Source organism: Argopecten irradians, chromosome 3, assembly GCF_041381155.1.
Source record: "Argopecten irradians isolate NY chromosome 3, Ai_NY, whole genome shotgun sequence".
NCBI classification, from domain to species: Eukaryota; Metazoa; Mollusca; class Bivalvia; order Pectinida; family Pectinidae; genus Argopecten; species Argopecten irradians.
In genome coordinates, this window is record NC_091136.1 from 13183810 (window position 1) to 13204427 (window position 20618).

Sequence of the window (20618 nt, forward strand, 5' to 3'; positions counted from 1 at the left end):
TTTAGGATTTTTGGTCCGCGTGACCTTGAATGAAGGTCAAGGACATTTATATTAACAAACTTGGTAGTCACTTATATGTGCACGCTTCAGGTTAGGTCTCTAAGCCTTCTAGAACTTCATTTGAAGATTTCAGGTTTTTGGCCCCTGTTACCTTGAATATAGGACAATGTCAATCATATATATTAACAAACTAGGTAGCCATTTATGTCAGCATGCTACAGGCCGAGTATTAGGTCGCTATGCCTTCCAGAACTTCACAGTAAGCCATTATTTTTTTTTGATAATTTTTGGCCCATGTGACCTTGAATGAAAAATAGTACGTTTGAACTTTGATCCGTTTAGATTTCCAACAGGAAGTTGACATTTTACAGAAAAATGTTACATTAGGTATTTGCTCCAATTTTGATGCTACATATTATATACAAAACAGAAAGAAATTCGCCAAGCCGTTAACGAGATAATGACATAGATTAAAACCGGAAGTAAGGCCAAAGCGGTCATATTGGATTTTGACCAACATGAAAATGCTGCTGTCACACCTTCAATAGTTCCAATGTGGTGTATATGTCAAAAGACCACCATCAATTATCTTACCATTAGGGGATCCTTTGTAGAATAATGAAAAAAAAAAAAAAAAAAAAAAAAAACCGAAAGAAAAACAAAAACAAAAAACAAAACAAAAACCACAATAGGTCTTTTCACCAATACAAATGTATTTGAAAAAAAAATTGACAAACCAATATATAACATACTAAAGTTAATACTAAAAATTGTCATTGGACAATTTGACGGGTTTTTTCACTAAAATGGAATTTCTGTCAAGGTCATTCATATTTACAAACGTAGCCCTTTATCTCAACATGCTACTGTACATGTCCAATTCCACGTCTCTAGGCCTTTCATAACTTGACAAGAAGTACTTTAACGATTTAAGAATTTTGTCCGTGTAACCTTATTTGAATATAGGTCAAGGTCAATTATATAAACACATTTGATAGCCATTTATGTCAGCATGCTAAATTCCAAATATGTGATATCTGGGCCGTGTATATGTATATCGTTCCTGTTTGGTTACAAATTTCAGTTTGCAAAACGCATTTTAAACTGGACCAACTTTTAGCCAATCAAAGTGTTACACTCACGCCGATACTGTTCCCTGATTGGTTGGCCAACCAAGTTTTGCAAACTGATCGTAGCCGATCAGAGTGGGAGATCAAAGGGATCCAAACTATTTACCGTTACAAGTTTTGCTAAATAATAAGCGGTGTCGTTCTAACATATGTAAAGATTTCCTTTGAAGACTACAAAGAGAGCGACGCCCAACATCAAAGCCACACAGTCAACCACAGTGTACCGTTTTATACGGCTCTTTTGATGTACATCAAACGATCAAATTACATGTTCTTTTCTGTTGCCTCCAGTTTTCATTATTATGAGATAGTCCAGCTAGGGGTGGATATAAAGTAACCTCTGGAGTATCGAGGATGTTCTAAAGTTTACAACAAAAAAAATGATTTAGACTAATATATTTTTTTTATATAAGAGATTGGTGGTCAGTAAGGAACCATGGCTGTGAATAGTAATATGTGATAGGCAATCTGATTAAAGTGCAGATTCTTATAACCACTCCATTTAATATGGGATCTGACAACATCCAAGAAAGGGAGGGGGGAGGTCATGTTAAGATAAACCTTTATACCACGTGTATGTGGGTTCACATGCATGTTCTGCACATTACTGTAGCAAGTGGAAACGACACTTCGTCCCAGGGTATAAATACGGTTAGTTATGTTGTGTTTTGGGCCGAGATGACTACGTCACAGTCAAGGTTTTTCCAAGGGTTACGTGGACTGGTCCTTTTCAAGGGTCACATGGACGTGGCTCCTAGTGGAATTTTCTCGAATCCTCTTATCAGATATAATGATATTGGGAATCTGTTTTTTTCTTTATCAGATTGATGGAATAGGCACTATATATACATCATGTATATATGTTTGCAGCACAGTGTAAGGTACGAGTTGTCTCAAAATAATAGCATACCTTTTGTCGACTGTCAGAAATTTCGACTGCAATTTTGATTGCCACTTCGGGGAAAAAAATCCGACGTTTCGACCGTGCATGTGTGATTGTATTTTAGATCCCATTTGATACGTCAGTGTCATGAATAAGGCTACAAGAGTCTATCTGAGAAAGCATCTCGTGGTTGTAACAGTTTTTTTTAACAGACTCGGGTTGATTTAGTGCACAAAGCATGTTGGATCGAAATAACCCGCCACACCATCATACCAGATGCTGTGCCATTCAAATCGCCTTTCGTCCGTGGTCCGTGGTCCATCCGTCCGTCCGTTAACAATTCTTGTCGCCGCTATTTCTCAGAAAGTGCTGAGGGATCTGTTCCAAATTTCACATGCATGTTTCCCTAGGGCCCTAGTTGTACATATTGTATTTTTGGACCGATCAGTGAACAAGATGGCCGACAGGACGCCATCTTGAATTTTGACAATTGAAGTTTGTTGCCGCAATTTCTCAGAAAGTGCTGAAGTGAACCTACCAAATGAGCCCAATCGGCTTTCGTATGGTATAATATATTAAGCAAAAAAACTAAATAATATAACGTTAGGCAGGGGTTTAGTGGACTAGCCTAAGCAAGGACGTTTATAACGTTAAATTACGTGTATATATCACTTATAAATCCTTGGTCTAAGTTAAGCTTATAGATGATCTCGTAAAAAACAAACTTTTAGACACATGTATACTCTCTTCTCGCACGGCCAAATCGGTGAATCAAGTGTGCCTTTTATATTTAGGGAATTCCAAAGGGAAATCACCTAACCTGACGAAACAGTCGTACCAACATTGACAACCTTGACCTCAGGCTACATTTTTATTAAATATGACTCTCCTGTCATGAAGGTAAAATTCTTTACCTAGCATCAACATCGATTTTTAAATGCCTACCTGTGGATTATGTGTTGAATGCCGTGAAGCAACATGGATAAAAAGTATTTTAAACATGGTAAAGCGTTTAAAACTGTAGTAGACGATGACAATGTGAAACCAGTAGAAGATCTGAGTTGTTTGACCAAAGAAAATGTGGGGGTCCGAAATGGAGTTGAATTCGATAGGAGTGAGGAGGTCGATTCAGAGATGAAAAACGAACTTTCCAAGGATGGAGATTTCAAAAACGGGACAAAATTAAAAGAAGGAACGAGAACTAAGAAGTTTGAATGCCAAGAAACGACATTAAGGAATCCTTCAAACACCAGAACTTACTGGGCTGCTTTGTTACTTTTGACGATCTTGTCGCTTGTCACACGACTTCACAATATACAGTTGCCTAAACACGTTTGGTAATTATTGAAAAGGCTACTAGGTTATGGCAGTTTATGGCAATTTGGCTTTTTACCTATTGAAATGAAGATATATGTATTCAAAATAAAGATATTATTATAAACAGGTGGGGGGAGTGGGGGGGGGGGGGTTGAGCCACTAATATGCTTATTATACCCAAACTGGAGTACAATATTATACCCCAATTGGATTATGGATTTGTTACTTAAAATAGAGAAAAATGATTAAAATTTTAACTTTTCCCAAATAGTTTCACAAATCCCATTTATTTAACGACGAAACAGTACACAAATGCAAAAATTAGATTCATTTGCATGTCAAAAAGTATTGAAAATAGATGCAATACTTTGAGAAAAGTTGCATCAAGTTCCAAAGTAACTAACAATATCAATACTAATGCACAAATGTTAGTAAATTGCACTATATCTTGGCATGTATTAATACGATTTTTGAAAAGTATAACAAAAGTTGAGATTTCAGTGGTTCAGGCTATTTTTAGTAACAAATCCACATCCCAATTGGGGTTTAATACTCTAGTTTGTGTATAATGCTCAAGTTAGTGGTTTTCCTCAACCTGATGAAAATTATAGATATCTTCAATTCAAATTGAGATATCATTAATTAAATTAGAGATATTTTTAATTGAATTAGAGATATATCTCTATTTGAATTAGAGATATCTCTGTTTGAATTAGAGATATCTCTGTTTGAATTAGAGATATATCTATTTAAAAAACAGATATATCTAATTAAACACAAAATAGAGATATCTGTTATTCAGATACAGATATCTCTAATTCAATTGAAGATATCTTTATTTCAATTAGAGATATCTGCATTTCATTGTAGATGAATCGAAGATATCTGTATTTGAAATAAAAATTAGAAACATAGAGCAAACGCTGTCCTTTATAGTTGAGATTCTGTAGGTTCCGTTATCCGGGCTTGGATACCTCATGAGTATGCAGGCAAATTGAGACAGTGAGTAATATCAAAAGTTCATATTCAATTGCAATAAGCTCAGGATTGTTGGTGATCTTTATTTTCTGTACGTCTACAGGTTTTGCCCGAACATGTGGGCTTCTTCAGGACAATTTTTCATGAAATAATTTCTTACCCCTGAAGTACTAAAAATGTGGGGCCTTTTTAATTGTTACTTGTGACATCACACAAGTGACATCACATGGTGTGTTAGACACTTGTTACGCCATACAATTAACGTTATGTCACATGCTATTTGACTGATAAATATAAACATGTACAACTCTAACAGTTTCATCATGGATTCTTAAATTACAGTCCTTTTCCATATTTCAGAGTTCCTTTTGTATAAATGGATATTTATTTCTTAATCAGCCCATGAATTATCTACATATAAAATACAATACAAAAACAAATACAAAACAATATCAACATTATATATGGCATTGTCTGGTGGTAAGAGTTCCTAGCATTACAGAAGGAGGTATATGTAAGTTCGGGTCCCCTCTTGCATGTGGCCAAATGAAGAAAATATCATCAATATATTTCCACAAGACTAAGTCTGTCAGGTTGTTTTCTGTATATATTCTTATACTAACTAAATAAACTCTTGTGAACAGACTATGTTTAAATATAAAATCCTTATATGTATTATTCTTACTTTTGTTTTTTAGCTGGGATGAAACACATTTTGGAAAGATGGGAAGCTGGTACATAAGGAGGACATTTTTCTTTGATGTTCATCCACCTCTAGGCAAGGTAAAAAAATCTCAAATACATACATTTTAGTCTCTCTGATCTATAGTAATAGAATAAATCATAACCCAATTAATAGCTGTATAATCTGAATCTTTCAGGGTCTGTAAAACAAAGAATGACAAAATATGGTATAATGGGACTAATTCACGTACCATGCGATATCCAATAACGTTTGTGCAGGACTTGTATCTCCTTTGGTTATGGAACATTTAAGCATATTGATGTCACTATTTTTTAATTTTATCGGGGTATGAAAAAAAAATTGTTTGCAAACTGTGTGAATCCGCTTAGCGGATTCCTCACAAAAATTTGCAAACAATTTTTTTTTCATAACCCGATAAAATTAAAAAATAGTGACATCAATACTTATAAAATTTTAATTTGATAAAATGAAGTATGTTTGAATGTAACATTATAGTGGTTTTTCTAGGGATTCTTTTTTCCAAATCAATACACAACATCAATGTCTCTATTATGATGTCACGATAACGTCGGGGTTTCGCGCCATTCTCAGATTATTTTTTTTCATAGTGGTATGCAAAAAAATTATTGGCCAATCAGAAAGCTGATTTGGTATGAAAACAAAGAAAAATTAATTATAACTTTTTGTAATCTTCCCGCTGAAATGACATTAGCGCTGGATATCAATATAATCATCTATTGACGTTATTCCATTACCAATAGAAACAATAGTCCTGCACAAACTTTATCAGGTACATGTAGTCATGATACATTAATTATTCCCATCGCTCCAAACATTTTGGAACTTTCCTTAGATTACAAAACAAGTCTAGACAGTTTTGAGATATAAAGTTATAAATATCTTAAAGTTAATTTAATTTATGGTTGTTTGCAATCCACATAGAAATCAAAGTTACCACCTCCCAATCTTATAAATGCTACTGAGTGATAATGTATGTGCATGACCGGAAATATAAGTGTTTCCTGCAATGGAGCTAGCATTGAATTGAAAACTCACTGGCTTGGAATCATTCTAATTCGGCGAGAACAAGGAGAAAATTGAATCTTAAAATCATTTGGATGGCTGAGAATACTCTATGATTTTTACCTACGACAAGAAGTAAAATCTGAAATCTATACCAAAAACATATGCAAATTTCTCTTTGTCTAGATAACTCATATAGTCTAGCATGCTGGGATAAAGGGCTACCAAATTTACTCAAATGAATGACCTTGACCTTTATTCAAGGTCACAAGTCAAATAGACTAAATGCTTTAAATGACTTCTAGCCAATAATCAGGCCCAAAGACCTGATATTGGATCTGTATCATGCTGAGATGAAGGTTCACCGTTGTTAAGGAGGAATTAAAAAAAGGTCGTGGCTAAATGGTCGTTTCGTGGTCAGTCAATCACCAAGAGCAATACAGATTATATTAATATAGTTACTCCATATGTAATAAGATCTATGAAAACCGATACAAAACTTTTATGGATTTCTGGACTTTTTCAGATGCTGATCGGTCTAGCAGGTTACCTGACTGGGTATGATGGAATGTATCCATTTGAAAAACCTGGTGATGAATATGGTGATGATGTCAACTATGTGGGCATGAGAATTGTAAGTGAACAGTGCAATGAATACTGTGTGTTATGTCATGATTACAGTTGACATTTAAACAGTATCTCATTTTTATTCATTGGCTAAACAGTGTTCCATAATAATTCACAGTTCACACATCACACATACTCCATATATATACGTTAACTTCCATTTGAATGCAACTTTTGAGTGCACATGACAGTATTTTTCAGTGGTATAAATTTAAAGGTGCACTGTAGAGAATATATCAGACTTCTTAAGACTTTTCTTCTAAATTCAATTTGGGCTCTTAGAGTTTCTCTCACACCTGGTAGAAGACACCCAAATTAGACTCCCTAAGGATCTCTAGGTTTTGCCTGACAGGCCTAGTCTGTGTTTCTCACACAATTTTAACTTATTCTTCCAAAGACACAATTTATAACACAACCAATATAAAGGTTGCAAATTACAGATCACTTTATCTTCTTTCTTATTATATAGAAAATATATAGAACTACATGACTACATTAGAAATACTGACTTTCACATACTAAACGTTACTGGAAAAGCTATACAGCTTCCAAACTATACTGCCTATTGAGTTTTAGCTCAGTGTATGAATTCTACATAGCTTTTTGATTGGTTTATATTTAATGTTTTAAATTCAGTGTAATTTGATGTAAACACTCTTGTGATTGGTTGTAATTTGATGTAAACACTCGATCATGTGATTGGTTGTAATTTAATGTAAACACTCATGTAATTGGTTGTAATTTGATGTAATTTCTCCTGTAACAGTTTTGTGGCCTGCTTGGAGCTGCTTTGGTGCCTCTCTGTTACATGTCTACTTGGCTGCTCTCCCAGTCAACTTTAGCTGCCTTCTTTAGTGGATTGTTAGTTTTACTTGGTAAGATATAATAATGATAACCAGCTATGGTTTTTGGTCCTCTGACCTGTAGTATAGTCATCATGTTTCGTCTGTGCGTAAACTTTTCACTTTTGAACATCTTCATCAGTTATACAAGATCTAAAGCAACTTAGCTGAAACTTGCCTGAAATGAATCCTGGCATGGTCTCAACAAAGTGTTTCAGGTTGATCTTAACTTAAAAATGACCACCATATCTAATTAATTTTGTATACAACTGTCCAGGTAGTCAGATTACCGTTAAAATAGTACTGTATATTCCCAAATTTAGCCAGTATTTTAGAATTGGAAGATTATAAAAATATCAATGCCAGAAAAAGCTAAGCCTTCTTTGTTATTTTTACTTCCCCACTTTGATCTTATTTAACAAAATTGTGAAGAAAATTTTATTAAAGTGCTGCTGATGATATTTCCCCAATGTTTGCTTAGGATACTTTTCCCAAAATAATAGCTGGCTAAAACCCTGTATTGCAATTTGGGACCAAGAAGGCCGACAGACTGACATCTTGGATTTTGAAAGGTAAATCTTAAAAAGCAGAGAAAATATCCCTCTGTCCATTGTCAGACATAGATGATTCTTTGATGGCATGGGCACCAAGATACTTCTGGGATCAACCAGAAATTTGAAAAACGGGTACCCCACTTTGATGCGAGTGTGGTAGCTAAACATTTATAGAGAGTCGGATAAGAATGCTGTAAATACTAAATTTGAATATTGTTTCTTTACAGAAACTGGGACTCTGGCCTTGTCTCGACACATCTTGTTGGATCCTATATTGCTATTCTTTATAATGCTGTCTACCTACTCTGTGTTGAAGTTTCTGTCCTACAAAGACGAGTAAGTATTCGGTTGTTGGTAGTCACAAGTTGCTAGTTTACTATCATATTGTGTCTGGTATGAGTTAAGAATGGTTCCTTCCTTTTTTTCTGGTTTATCTACATAATTTTTCACACCTTTGACAGTTTATGAGACTAAGAAGGCACTTTTGACAAAGTCAATCACATCCAATTAAATTAGATTTTGATTAAGTTACTCTGTTAGCCCACCATCACACATACAATTATTACAAGGTTGGGGACCTAGGTCTGGTCAGCCTTCATATAAAAATGTTATTATTTTTTTCAGTTACAATAATCCATTATACAAACTTACTCATATGGTTTGAAATGCATCTTGCAGTCCTGAATGTCTTACTCTGCAAAAACAGCTGGATTGGTACCATCCTTATGGTGTTGGGATTCATATTGTACAAATACTGGGCTGACCGCCCTCTGGGCCTGTTGTACCAGAGTAACAACTCCTATGGTATTGAAAGTATTTACAAATATAAAAGTGAGAATGAGCAGCTATACTTTCTTATGAAAATACTTGTCATCCAACTTTTTTTCCTGTGGGATTTATTTTCGCGAATTTCTTGATTCAAGTAAAGTTGAGAAAGTTAATCTCTGCACATTTATATGTACTTACCTGTTCAATGTTTATGTTTTTGTGTACGTCCATGACGGTCATTAAAGCTGACAATGCAAGTTAAAAAGTTTTTAATTGAGGTTTAAAAAAAAAACAAAGAAAAAAACCCACACTTGTATTCCAAGAATCGTTTATGAGACAACCCCCTATCACAGTCAACCATTTTTGTTTCTGGCTCTGTCTGTATCCGGTGCTCTCACCGAGCCCTATATAAAGCGTGTGAATCGACACACGTGTGCTCAGTCTATACACGTACATACACACTTAGCAGTTGTCCACTGCGTATCACCTACTATTACGTAAACAAAACACTTACCTATAAAGGTATATGGGGCTTGTATTGCCAACATCATACGTCAACTCCTCTAAGCTGTCATTTTTTCAAAATAAAATTTCAACACAAGTGAATAGAAATCCAAACGATAAACCGTCCACATATCTCCATGTATATGATAGTAACTGATGTACTTGACTGGCCATGTGCATGTGACTACCTGTCCCGAACAAGCGACAACTACTGTACCAAGGACACACACGTGTCAGTGTACGTGTAAATCCTAGTGTAAATTAAAGTGTTTCATTGGCTCGTTTTGGATATATTTTTGGATTTAGCTGACAACACATTCACGCATTATTTCAATGAAACCTTGTCAGGTGAGTGCAGTGTTTATTTACAGTTTGACATTGTTATTTGCAATATCGGGGCATGTGTATCCGAGACAAGCTATGTTTGGAATGACGCACATGTGTCAAGTCCTGTGCTTTATATAGGGGGTTTGGTCAGTGAAGGTAAATAACTAAGCAGAAAAAAAAAAGAAAAATGGCTGCCACTTCCTTGGATACGATACTGTCATAACTGGGGAATATCTCAGAAACAATTTAATTTTTGTTTTAAATTTCAAATGCATGGTTTTTAACTTGCATTGTCAGCTTTAACATGTAATTTTATTTGTTCTTCTTGTGTCTTGATAAGGGGGGCAGATTGCCTCGAAAATTTGACAATCCTTTGTCCCCACTGTCAGAATTACTTCTTTGCCCTATGTTTATATGTACTTCACTTATATCGATACAAATTCCAATTTAGTCTTTATAACCACTTAAGTTAATCTTCCTGAACTAGCTCTGACATGCATGGAAATCACAAAATTTAGTAGCAGCAAAAGAAAGATAGTTTACAGGAAGTTACCAATGATTGATAATGCTGATACTTTTGGCCACTAATGGATATTCGTTATACCATGATAGTGTATTTAGGTAATAGTATTTGATATATCCTTTGATTTAAACTTTTATCTGTTGCAGTCCTTTCAGTTTGCAGTGGGCCTGCTGGCTATGTTTGACCGGGATGTCTTTATCAGCTGCTATAGGGTAGGTCAATGGATTTCCTCACCTTATTAGTTGTTTTTAGCCCACCATCCTATGATGGTGAGCTATTCAAATCACATTTTATTTTTTTTGCAATTTGAGACTGATGAGCCATATGCATCTTGAATTTTGATAGTTAAAGTTGAAAAGTAGAGAAAAGATCCCTCTTTCCAATGTCAAACATAGATCATTCTTTGGTGATCTCATTTTTGTGTGTGTTTTTTTACAGATTGTTTTATTTGTCATTTTAAGGTCACTCACAGGTCTACATGTATACTTTGTTTGTTTGCAGTGTGAAGTTTGTAGGCCTGTTTGTAATACTACTTGTAGGCGTTACAACCATACTCGATCTCTGGAGGTTACTAGGTATTAAATCCAACACAATGGTAAGTTATGTACATATATTTACATTTCTGTTTTCTCTTTGCTATATAACCTTACCAACTGTGAAATTGTTTACACTTGCGTAAAAGCAGTGGTTGCAGTGCAAGAATACACACACCAGAACACTGACTTCTGCAAGTAGTGCGAATGCGTATCAGATTAGGCCAATTGTATCTTTATGAAAAATCTTCAATATATTGCATGTATGAATGTAATGTTAATCTTAAATTATTTATCAGCAAATAAAAAAATTATCAAATTTTGTGCATATGGGATGAAAAAAGTTAATGTGGAACTATATATTGTGTACTCTCTGAATTTGACGACATTTCCTGCCAAATTGAAGCCAGCTGTTCCAGGATTCCATCAATTGACCGGCTGTTCCAACAATCGTATAACATTGAAAAAACATAGTTTTATTTAATTTGAACACTTGATTTAAATGAAATGGGAAATGGTCGGTGGAAATGTAAATATAAGGAATTATTTTTATTGCTTGTTGTTTATTTGTTTGTAAACTGCATTTTTTGTACAGATATTTCAACATGATGCGCTAACGTGCGCCATTTAAATATCTGTACAAAAAATGCAGGTTACACACCAGTAAACAACAAACAATAACAATCATTCCTTAATTATAACAAGTCTGTAAGTGTTTTGTCTGATTATACAGGACATCTGGGGCTCAATTATTTAATCACTACCTTTCTACCTTTAGTTCACTGTATCTAAGTTATTAAGCTGTCTTAAATATCCTACCAAAGTCTCTTCACCTCTTTGCTGTTCCCGAGGCAGCAATATATATATATTGTACCACAAGCCCTTCACTCTTGTTTGATAAATCTCTTATTTGCTTTGGCTGTTAATTAGCTAGAAAATGAATACATCCAAATTTGTAAAGAATTTTGAAATCTATGTAAACATATTTCAGTTGAGTTATTGTGCTGTTTACATTTGTTGCTATGGAGATGATTGCTGCTCTGTTTCAGGTGGATCTTGCCAAGCATTTTCTGGCCAGAGCAATGTGCCTTATAGGATTACCAGTGGTTATGTATATGGTAATCTTCTTCATCCACTTTATAGTGCTCAATGAAAGGTAGGAATCCATCTCATCTTCACCTATTTTGTATGTAATATCTTTTGAATAGCAGTAGTGAGATATTGTCATGGTAGGTACAGGCCTTGAAAAGTCCTTGAATTCATGTGTTGGCCTCGAAAGTCCTTAGATAAAGAGTTTGCCCTTGAAAAGTCCATATACACTTGTTCTAAAATGACATTTGATTCCTCATTCAAAATTTGTATTGTAGCCTAAAATGAACAACCTATTTTTTCGTTTTAAACATAGAACGCAGCATAACACCATCAAAATATTTTAACAGTGTGAACTTTATAGCATATACGATTTATTTAAAAAATTTTATAGCGGTGTTATTGTGCGTTCATACTTAATAATGGAAAAGAAAGTGCAGTTTTAGTGTAAAGTGTCCAAAATGGCGAAATAATTGGGGAAAAAAATGTTTATCGCCCAGTTAATACGACACTAGGCAACAAAAAAACACACTACAACAAACTTACAGTTGTCTTTATTATTTTTATTCTCGAAAGTGAATATGGCATCAAGGATGAAAAATCACATTTTGGTGGGGCCAGATATGGCCAATAGTGCATATAGTCCTTTGATCAAACTTGCTGAAGTGTTGTTGGTGAATCAACCTGAAATTCTGATTTTTAATTCCGGACTCTGGACTGTGTTGTCTTTCTGATTTAGATACGTCCTAAAACTTGATTTATTGGACTTTTTCTTCATTTATAATCATCAGTCATGGTAAACAATTAATTCAGCTTTAGTTTTAGAAGTTGCATCCGACAGAACATTTGATTTTTGTTTTGATTGAATCTAATTTTGATTTCAAGTAGGGCCTTGAAAATGACAAAAAAGGCCTTGAAAGGTCCTAAAAAGTCCTTGAATTTTTTTTTAAGTTTTTGTATGAACCATGCCTGTGTAATTTTGACACATTCATACACCCTCTAAACGCCCACTGAGACCCTTATGTTTTGTTCCACACAGCCTGTCAATATCGATTTGATAATTAGATTAATGATGTCACAAATTCTGTTTCAGCATGCTCATTAAAAAATTATGATTTAAAATCCAAATTTTAGTATGTGTGTTCTGAAATCTATCATTGTGAAGGTTATTTTCAAGCTGATAATGCAAATTGTTGCAAATTACAGAGCAGATGTTAAAGATGATACCCATCATTTGAGCAATAATTTGTGTTTAATCGTATATACATGTCTAATTTACACAATAAGTAATTTAAAATAATTTATTTTGCTTTCGTGCATGCACAATCAGTACTGCATTCCATATAGGACATAGTGCCACGGAATTTTTTCGGGATGCAGTTAATTATTTTTGATATTGTCATCTTTAAGTAAAATTAGAAGGTCAAACTTTTCAATGGTGGTAATGGTGTAAAGTGAGTAACTTTTGTAACTGAAGAAAAATATAAAATCGTCTGCTCCTGTTTTTGTAAGAGAAAAAATTACTATTTGTCAGTGGTAGAGCATCTTTAAAGAAAGGGAGAATATAGACAAATAAAAATGAAAATGGAAATAAAACTAATTTTGAAAAAAAAGGTCCCATGTACAGATTTCTTTCTCCCAAGGGGGATGGTTGTCAGGGGAGATAATAATGGGTGCCTAGTGTTGTCAGAACGAATGTTAAGATAAGTTTGTAATACACATATGAGTTTTATGTTTTGTCTGTTTTAGTGGTTTGTAATACACACATGAGTTTTATGTTTTGTCTGTTTTAGTGGTAATGGAGATGGATTTTACAGTTCTGCGTTTCAATCTCAACTGAAGGGAAACAAACTTTACAATGTCAGCATGCCAGCAAGTAAGATTTGAAAATTTACATGGTAGTTGTAATGAATAACAAAATCTTCCATTGAACATTGATAACATCATTTCTTAGATAAATTGCTCATCATTTTAAAGTTTTCAGAAACATTTTATAGCTTACCTGGCCCAAATGGCTTATGAGCTTTTGTCATGGCACAGTGTTTGTCATCCATCTGTCTGTATACGAGTCCACAATCTGTATCATTTGTTTGTCCATCTGGCCATCATCCAGGAACATTTCCTGTGAACCTTTTCTAGCCATGATCGACTGAGTATTCTTTGTGAAAAGGAAATCAATGTGTATAATTACTAAAAAGCTGTTACAAGAGTTATCTTTCTTTTACCATCAATCGGGTCATTGTCGACGAAAGTATGTAAGATGGCTAAATGGGCTAAAATCTTTAAATTACTTTTTGTTAAAGGTAGGTTTCGCCCAATGAAATATAAAGACTACGAAATTGAAATTTATCCTATACATAGATATAATCTTCAGATCATTTTCAATGCATACAGCGAACAATAGGGTGGTCAGTTACCTAGCTTGACCAGGAAAATACTCCTCTAAAAATAGAGCGAAGTCAAGCTTTACATAGAACATGACGTATTTTTTCCAAAACGAGGCCGCGCGCAGCAACAAACGGAAGCGTGCAACAAAATGTCAAATAGAAGTGACAGTCTTGCCACGGTATGTTTAGTTAAAAAACAACAACAACAAATCGAAGTGCGAGGGACTGTTTATACATATCATATAATCTAAAGCACTTTATGTTACTTACATACGCTCGCTAACTTTGTACACCAAATATACATGTAGTTAGTCTGCGGTTGTTTGTGCGCTGGCATATGTGTTGAAATTTAACTCACCACGTGCAATGCCGTTACACGAGTCCCAACAGATCCCGGCAAGTTCCGCTCGAGATGTGGCTTCTGTTTCTTCTATTGCTACATGCCATCTCTGAATTCAATTCCCTATAGATATCCTAGGGTGCTACCGAATCCATTATAATTTCCTCCACTTTGTTGCCGATTCAGATATATTTTTTTCATCTCACACACTTTCGTTCAGCCATTTTGTTTACTTTAAATGTGTGACAATGCGCATGCGCCAAACTTCAACAACATAATCCATCGCAGTTTCATTTGCATATTATTTTGTCTGACGGACACCGTAATAAATCAAGGATTTCCTTCAATTTTGGATTCAAGACACATTTGTTCAATCTCAAACACATAAAGAAATTAAATTGAGAAATTTTAATATGTTTTTTCATCTTTTCTTCCACTTATCGAATTTCACAAAAAAATATTTATTTGGTTTGGCGAAACCTACCTTTAATAACCAAGAGGCGTGAAGACCTATGACATGCTGGGATAAAGGGCTGCCAAGTTTGTTCAAATGAATGACCTTGGCCTTCATTCAAGGTCACTGGGGTCAAATAGGCTAAAATCTTTAAAGAACTTTTTGCTATTAACCAAGAGCCCTAGAGATCTGATATTGGGCGTGTGATATGCTGGGATGAAGGGCTACGAAGTTTGTTCAAATGAATGCCCTTGACATTTGCTTAAGGTCACAGGGGTCAAATAGGGGAAAATGTTAAAAGAATTTCTTTTCAATAACCAAGAGGCCTAGAAACATGATGATGAGCTTGTGACATACTGGGATGAAGGGCTATCAAGTTCATTCAAATGAATGACCAACGGGATTTATGGAAGAATTATGATCTAATAAATTCCCTTTTTGACTGGTAAGGTTTCCAAGCATATTGAAATATAGGCAATTAAACATCCATTATTGTTCAGTTGATAAATATCGTTTATGGTCTGTGGGTGATGGGGCATCTTTAAAGGGTTAATTGTAACAAAGATTTTCCCCACTGCTATATTCTTTAACCATGTTAATTGTATTGTGCCTATAGTCAAATAACCATTAAAGCCTCAAAATATGTGTGAATAACATATAAATATTTGATTTATAATTATTTTGGGTTAAAACCATATTTTTACCACATTATTTAGACTTATAGCCATTTATTTTATGTTTACCTTATCCTAAAAGCATTATTCTCCCGTACTTGACAGGGTTGTCTTGCTGTTGTAGGAAAAAGACAGCTTACACGCACTAGAAAATGACATCACTGATACATGCGGTGACTATTGTTGACGACGTCTATAATTTTGACGCATTGCAGCGTTCCTATGATGGCGGAGCTTTGGAAATGTTTCCATATGACTTCATTTTCATAATGTTTCTGTTAACGTATGGGGAAAAAATAATCAAACATGGGTCTTTCAGATAGACAGGGATATGAAAGACTTAATCTACCAACCCTCTGCAAGCCTTGCGTTGACAAACCAAAATGTTTTATTTGGGTTGAGATATTCTTGTCCACCTGACAGGCCCATTTAAGATTGTATTGATCTTTACCCTTCCAAAAATGTGTAAAACTCTCTGGTGAGAAACACTGCTTCCCCTAGAATATCAAATGAATTGATATGGATTTTAATGATTTAACAGGTGTAGCATTTGGAAGTGTAGTAACTCTGAAACAGAGGCGGACAGGTGGAGCATACCTTCATTCTCACTGGCACCTGTACCCAGAGGAGCATCCGCCACGACAACAACAGGTAAAAACTGAATGGTGCATTGTTTGGTCAAAATTTAGATATTGTCCTATTCAACTAAAAATATAGCTATCATATAGGGATTTAAATGAATATCAAAGAGAATGATTTTTGGTTGCCATGGTTATCAAATGAAATGTCAAATATTTGTCTGTCAAAATGCATGAAATGTATATTATAAAAAATTACATGACTTTTATTTTTGTATGATGACCATTAATAGCCAACATTCTACACTTATTGTTTTGATATTCAATTCTCCAAATTTGCATACGGTAAACTTTCGGTTAATTCGAACCGCCGGATAGTTCGAACACGCAATTTTTTCTAGAAAAACAGTAATTTTTTAACTAGTTATAGTTCGAACACTGACTTTTTATAATTAATCCTATTTCGGATAGTTCGAACACGTCAAATTATGAACATAAAAGTAAGATGGCGCAATGGGGTCCCCAAAAATGGAGATATATTTTGTATATTGCAACAGTTTTAATGTTTGGAATAAAGATTGTATAAATGATCATTATAATGACCATACGACAGATAACGTTAAGTAATGAACATTTTTAGCCATAAATAAAAATTATTTATGCTGATATATCTTGCACAAAGCAGCAAGGCCAAATGTTTAATCTTAGGCCCCGACAATGTATATTTAAATTTGCGGTACCCGATGGAAACACGTGGAAGCCAATGTTTGTTAAGTCCAATCTAGATACGGATATCAGTTTAAGTCAACTTTAAAATATGCATTCAATCTATCTTAAATCAGCCGATCAAGGTGTTAAATTATCTGTAAACATGTGCCTCATGCTGGCTTGGACAGGCGAGTTACGAGTCACAGCGAGCATCAAAAGCAAGCCGCTGGGTCAAAGCAAGTGAGTGTGATTACATATTCAGCTCCAGCCAAAACAATCCACGTGTTGGGTAATGAAACAATAGATACATAGCTTTTCATCAGGTTAAAACTAGTTACGTAATTTTAGAAGCAGACAATATGCAATCGGGTTTTGGACAATCTGACATTCACAGTGCGTTTGTGACCTAATTTTACGAACTGAATGTAAACAGATATTTTCAACAACAGTTTCGTAAATGCAGCCGGACTTTCTTTAACTAAAAAAGTAAATAAATAAATTTACGTTTGTTACGAAATATAACAAAGATCTAACTAGATTTCCTGTGGTTTAAATAAAGTTTCTATCTCAGTTAAGGGATGTCCATGTAAATTCTAGGCCACGATCGTGAACAGTGCTGTTTGGGGCCTTGTCCATATGCACATATATGCATGCAGCTTCTGCTACGCAATTAATTATAAATTCACAAATTAAATGCTCATGTTTACGGGAAAATGATTGAATATATTATCTTCAGGAAAGTAAATACTTTCCCTTTAGATTTTTTCCTGAAGCTTAATTTAGGATAATTCGAACTGGTCTATCAATATTTATTTAATTTTGTTCGAGCTAACCAAAGGTTTACCGTATGTAGAATGTACATGACTATTATTGTACAAACAATTTATTTGAATGAAGGGCAGCTAGCACATGAATTATAATCATTTTTTAGATAAAATATTGCTCAGTCCAAAATGCAAGATGGACACAAAAGTCATCATATTGAATTTTTTTTAAAAAATTCTTTTCCCTTTTTCAACTGAAGCAAAGGTTATATCAAATGACCATTCAGCCCCTTGGGCCTTTTGTATTGTTTAAAGGAGGTTAACATGTCTAAATGATTTGTTTCTATATAACTTAGACTAAAATGAGTTAACAATGATTGTTTCCTTATTTCAGATTACCTCATATACACACAAAGATGAGAATAACAAATGGAGGGTGAAGCCTTCGGACCATGATGTAATGGAGGGGGAGGAACCACAGATTGTTCGCAGTGGTGATCTTGTCAGGCTGGAACATATTGGGTGAGTACTGCTATATAAATGTAAACCAGGTATTTCAGTTATTTTTAGGGCATCAGACTCTAAGGTCAGGATAACCTGTTGTCTTTGATCTTCATTTGTCATCAGTCCCCGAGGCATAAACACCTTATATAAGGCTTGTAGCATGCCAGGATGAAGGACTACTAATTTATTTTAAAATAAACGATCTTGACCTTTATTCAAGGTCAAATATGTTAAATATGCTAAAACCTTTAAATATCATCTAATGATTTAGTAACAGGCCTAGAGGCCTGATATTGGACATGTAGCATGCTTGGGCTACCAAGTTTGTTCAAATGAATTACCTTGACTTTCATTCAAAGTTACAAATACGCTTTATATTATACATTTGTACAAACACAGCACCAAGCATACAGTAGAAACATGTCCTTTACTAAACTTTCATTTTGGTTTTGGCTGACATTTTTTGTTTGCTGTTGTAGAACGAGAAGAAATCTTCACAGTCACAGGGAACCTGCACCACTTACAAAACATCATTTTCAGTTATCAGCATACGGATCGGTATGTGATGGGGTACTACTCTGGAAATTAAAAATGCTATGGTCGGTGTCCGTTCATCCATCCGTCTGTCTGTCCCTCAACATTTCCTATAAATTGCTACTAGTCATTGACGTCTGCATGGATTGTAACTAAATTTGGCCAGATATTTAAACATCCTTGGGGGAAGGAAAAGTAGTGAGATTACAAACATGATTGAAAACCAGAATTATTTGACTAATTTTCAATTTATATTGCCCTTTGCAATGATAAACACTATTAGATCATGTGAATACTCTAATTAGATATATTAATACAGAGTTTAATGACACTTCGTTGGTAGTCTAATATCTTGTAAGAATCTTTAACATGGAAATTGTTTGATAGTAACCTACAGAGTTATTCCCCTTTGTATCATTAAACATTTGTTTTACATTGTCACCACAATAACATGAGTCGCCATTCACTAATGCTCAATGAGTCTGTATGTTGCCTAACATCTATAATGTCAATGAAAAGTTTGAAAATGGAAATAGTTTGTTAGTAAATTACCAAAAGTTTGAAACATCCTGACGATAGCTTTCCATTATCGATATGTCATGATCAAGTGACAGTTAAGGCCCAATGGCATGGGCTCCTTGTTTAAGAAATAATAAAGATAGTATTTTACTTTTAAATGAAGAGTAGTTGTTTGTCTTTGACAATAAAATTCCATTATCCTGTATAGAATTTTATTATTTTACTGTCACAATATTATCAACATCTTTGAACAATTGTTTCGCATGTTGTTTATAAACCACAGAATGGGACAGGGGACTCGAATGACATCTGGGTCATAGACATCCCAGGTTCACCAGTCGGCACACCCATACGAACAGCCAAATCTAAGTTTCGCCTGATACACTACTATGTCCGCTGTGCCGTATGTTCTGGAGACAAGAAACTTCCAAAGTGGTAAGTGTTTAATTAACAATGATATACAAGTTGATTTTCATCCATAGATAGAAATAAATTTTTAATTATAGAGTTTTTTAACTCCCATACAATGAAAAGCAAATATTTTAAAAAAGTTTGATAAATATCTGAGCAAGAAAAAAACAACAAAAAGAAATTCACATTTCTTATTGTAATCACAGCCCAGTAAATGCTTGAAATGAAGTTTGTTTTTTGTCGCCTCATCAAGAAACTCATATGGAAGCATGAATTTCATGATCGTGACATGATGCACTTGTACATTATTTCAATCACTCTTTGCATCTTAACAAGTAATTCATACAAAGTAATAACTCAATGAATAACAAACAATTTTCAGCATTTATATTTCTATGTCCACAGCATAAAACTGCCATACTACTTCTATTCGCTAACTATGTCAGAATCCTTAATTTTTTACTGTAGTACAGTTTCGTTTATGTAAACTGGAAAACCTTGACCCAATTCCTGATCGGATATGTGCCCAAACCACAGGCCACTAACATGTTTTGGTACATCTTATACACTGTATTGTAAATGTAAACTGAAACATTATTTTAAAACATCAAATTATTTGAGTTTGTACCAACCAAGTTTCACTCTATATGTATACAGTCAGACCATATGAAGCCAAGATGTTGTTTACAATTTCATTTCACATTTTTACAGTGTTACTAGGAATTATAAAGTAATTTCTGCAGTTATGTTTCCATGTAAATAAACATAAAGCATAAAAACAAGAATATTAAAGTGCATAAATTCTGTGTTGTAACTAATGTTTATAAGGCATCCTACGTGATTGTCTTTGGTCCATTTGAATGATTTCCACAGCTTGATTCAACAAACCTTATGATTTTCAATAGATTAATGATTAAAAAATAATTTGTCAAATTTTTCCC

At 34.3% G+C, this 20618-nt stretch overlaps 1 protein-coding gene across 1 annotated transcript in view; it reads left to right on the forward strand.

The window, feature by feature from the left end:
* The first annotated feature begins 2878 nt into the window (after positions 1 to 2878).
* Positions 2879 to 20618, forward strand: part of LOC138317594 (protein O-mannosyl-transferase 2-like) — a 30021-nt gene continuing 12281 nt past the window's right edge. The window contains exons 1-13 of the mRNA XM_069259371.1: positions 2879 to 3350; positions 5007 to 5091; positions 6564 to 6671; positions 7431 to 7539; positions 8288 to 8396; positions 10329 to 10394; positions 10684 to 10777; positions 11765 to 11871; positions 13598 to 13680; positions 16201 to 16310; positions 18104 to 18231; positions 18693 to 18771; positions 19550 to 19701. Coding sequence (XP_069115472.1) covers positions 2992 to 3350; positions 5007 to 5091; positions 6564 to 6671; positions 7431 to 7539; positions 8288 to 8396; positions 10329 to 10394; positions 10684 to 10777; positions 11765 to 11871; positions 13598 to 13680; positions 16201 to 16310; positions 18104 to 18231; positions 18693 to 18771; positions 19550 to 19701 — 1589 coding nt within the window. The 5' untranslated portion in view covers positions 2879 to 2991. The remainder of the gene's footprint in view (positions 3351 to 5006; positions 5092 to 6563; positions 6672 to 7430; positions 7540 to 8287; positions 8397 to 10328; positions 10395 to 10683; positions 10778 to 11764; positions 11872 to 13597; positions 13681 to 16200; positions 16311 to 18103; positions 18232 to 18692; positions 18772 to 19549; positions 19702 to 20618) is intronic.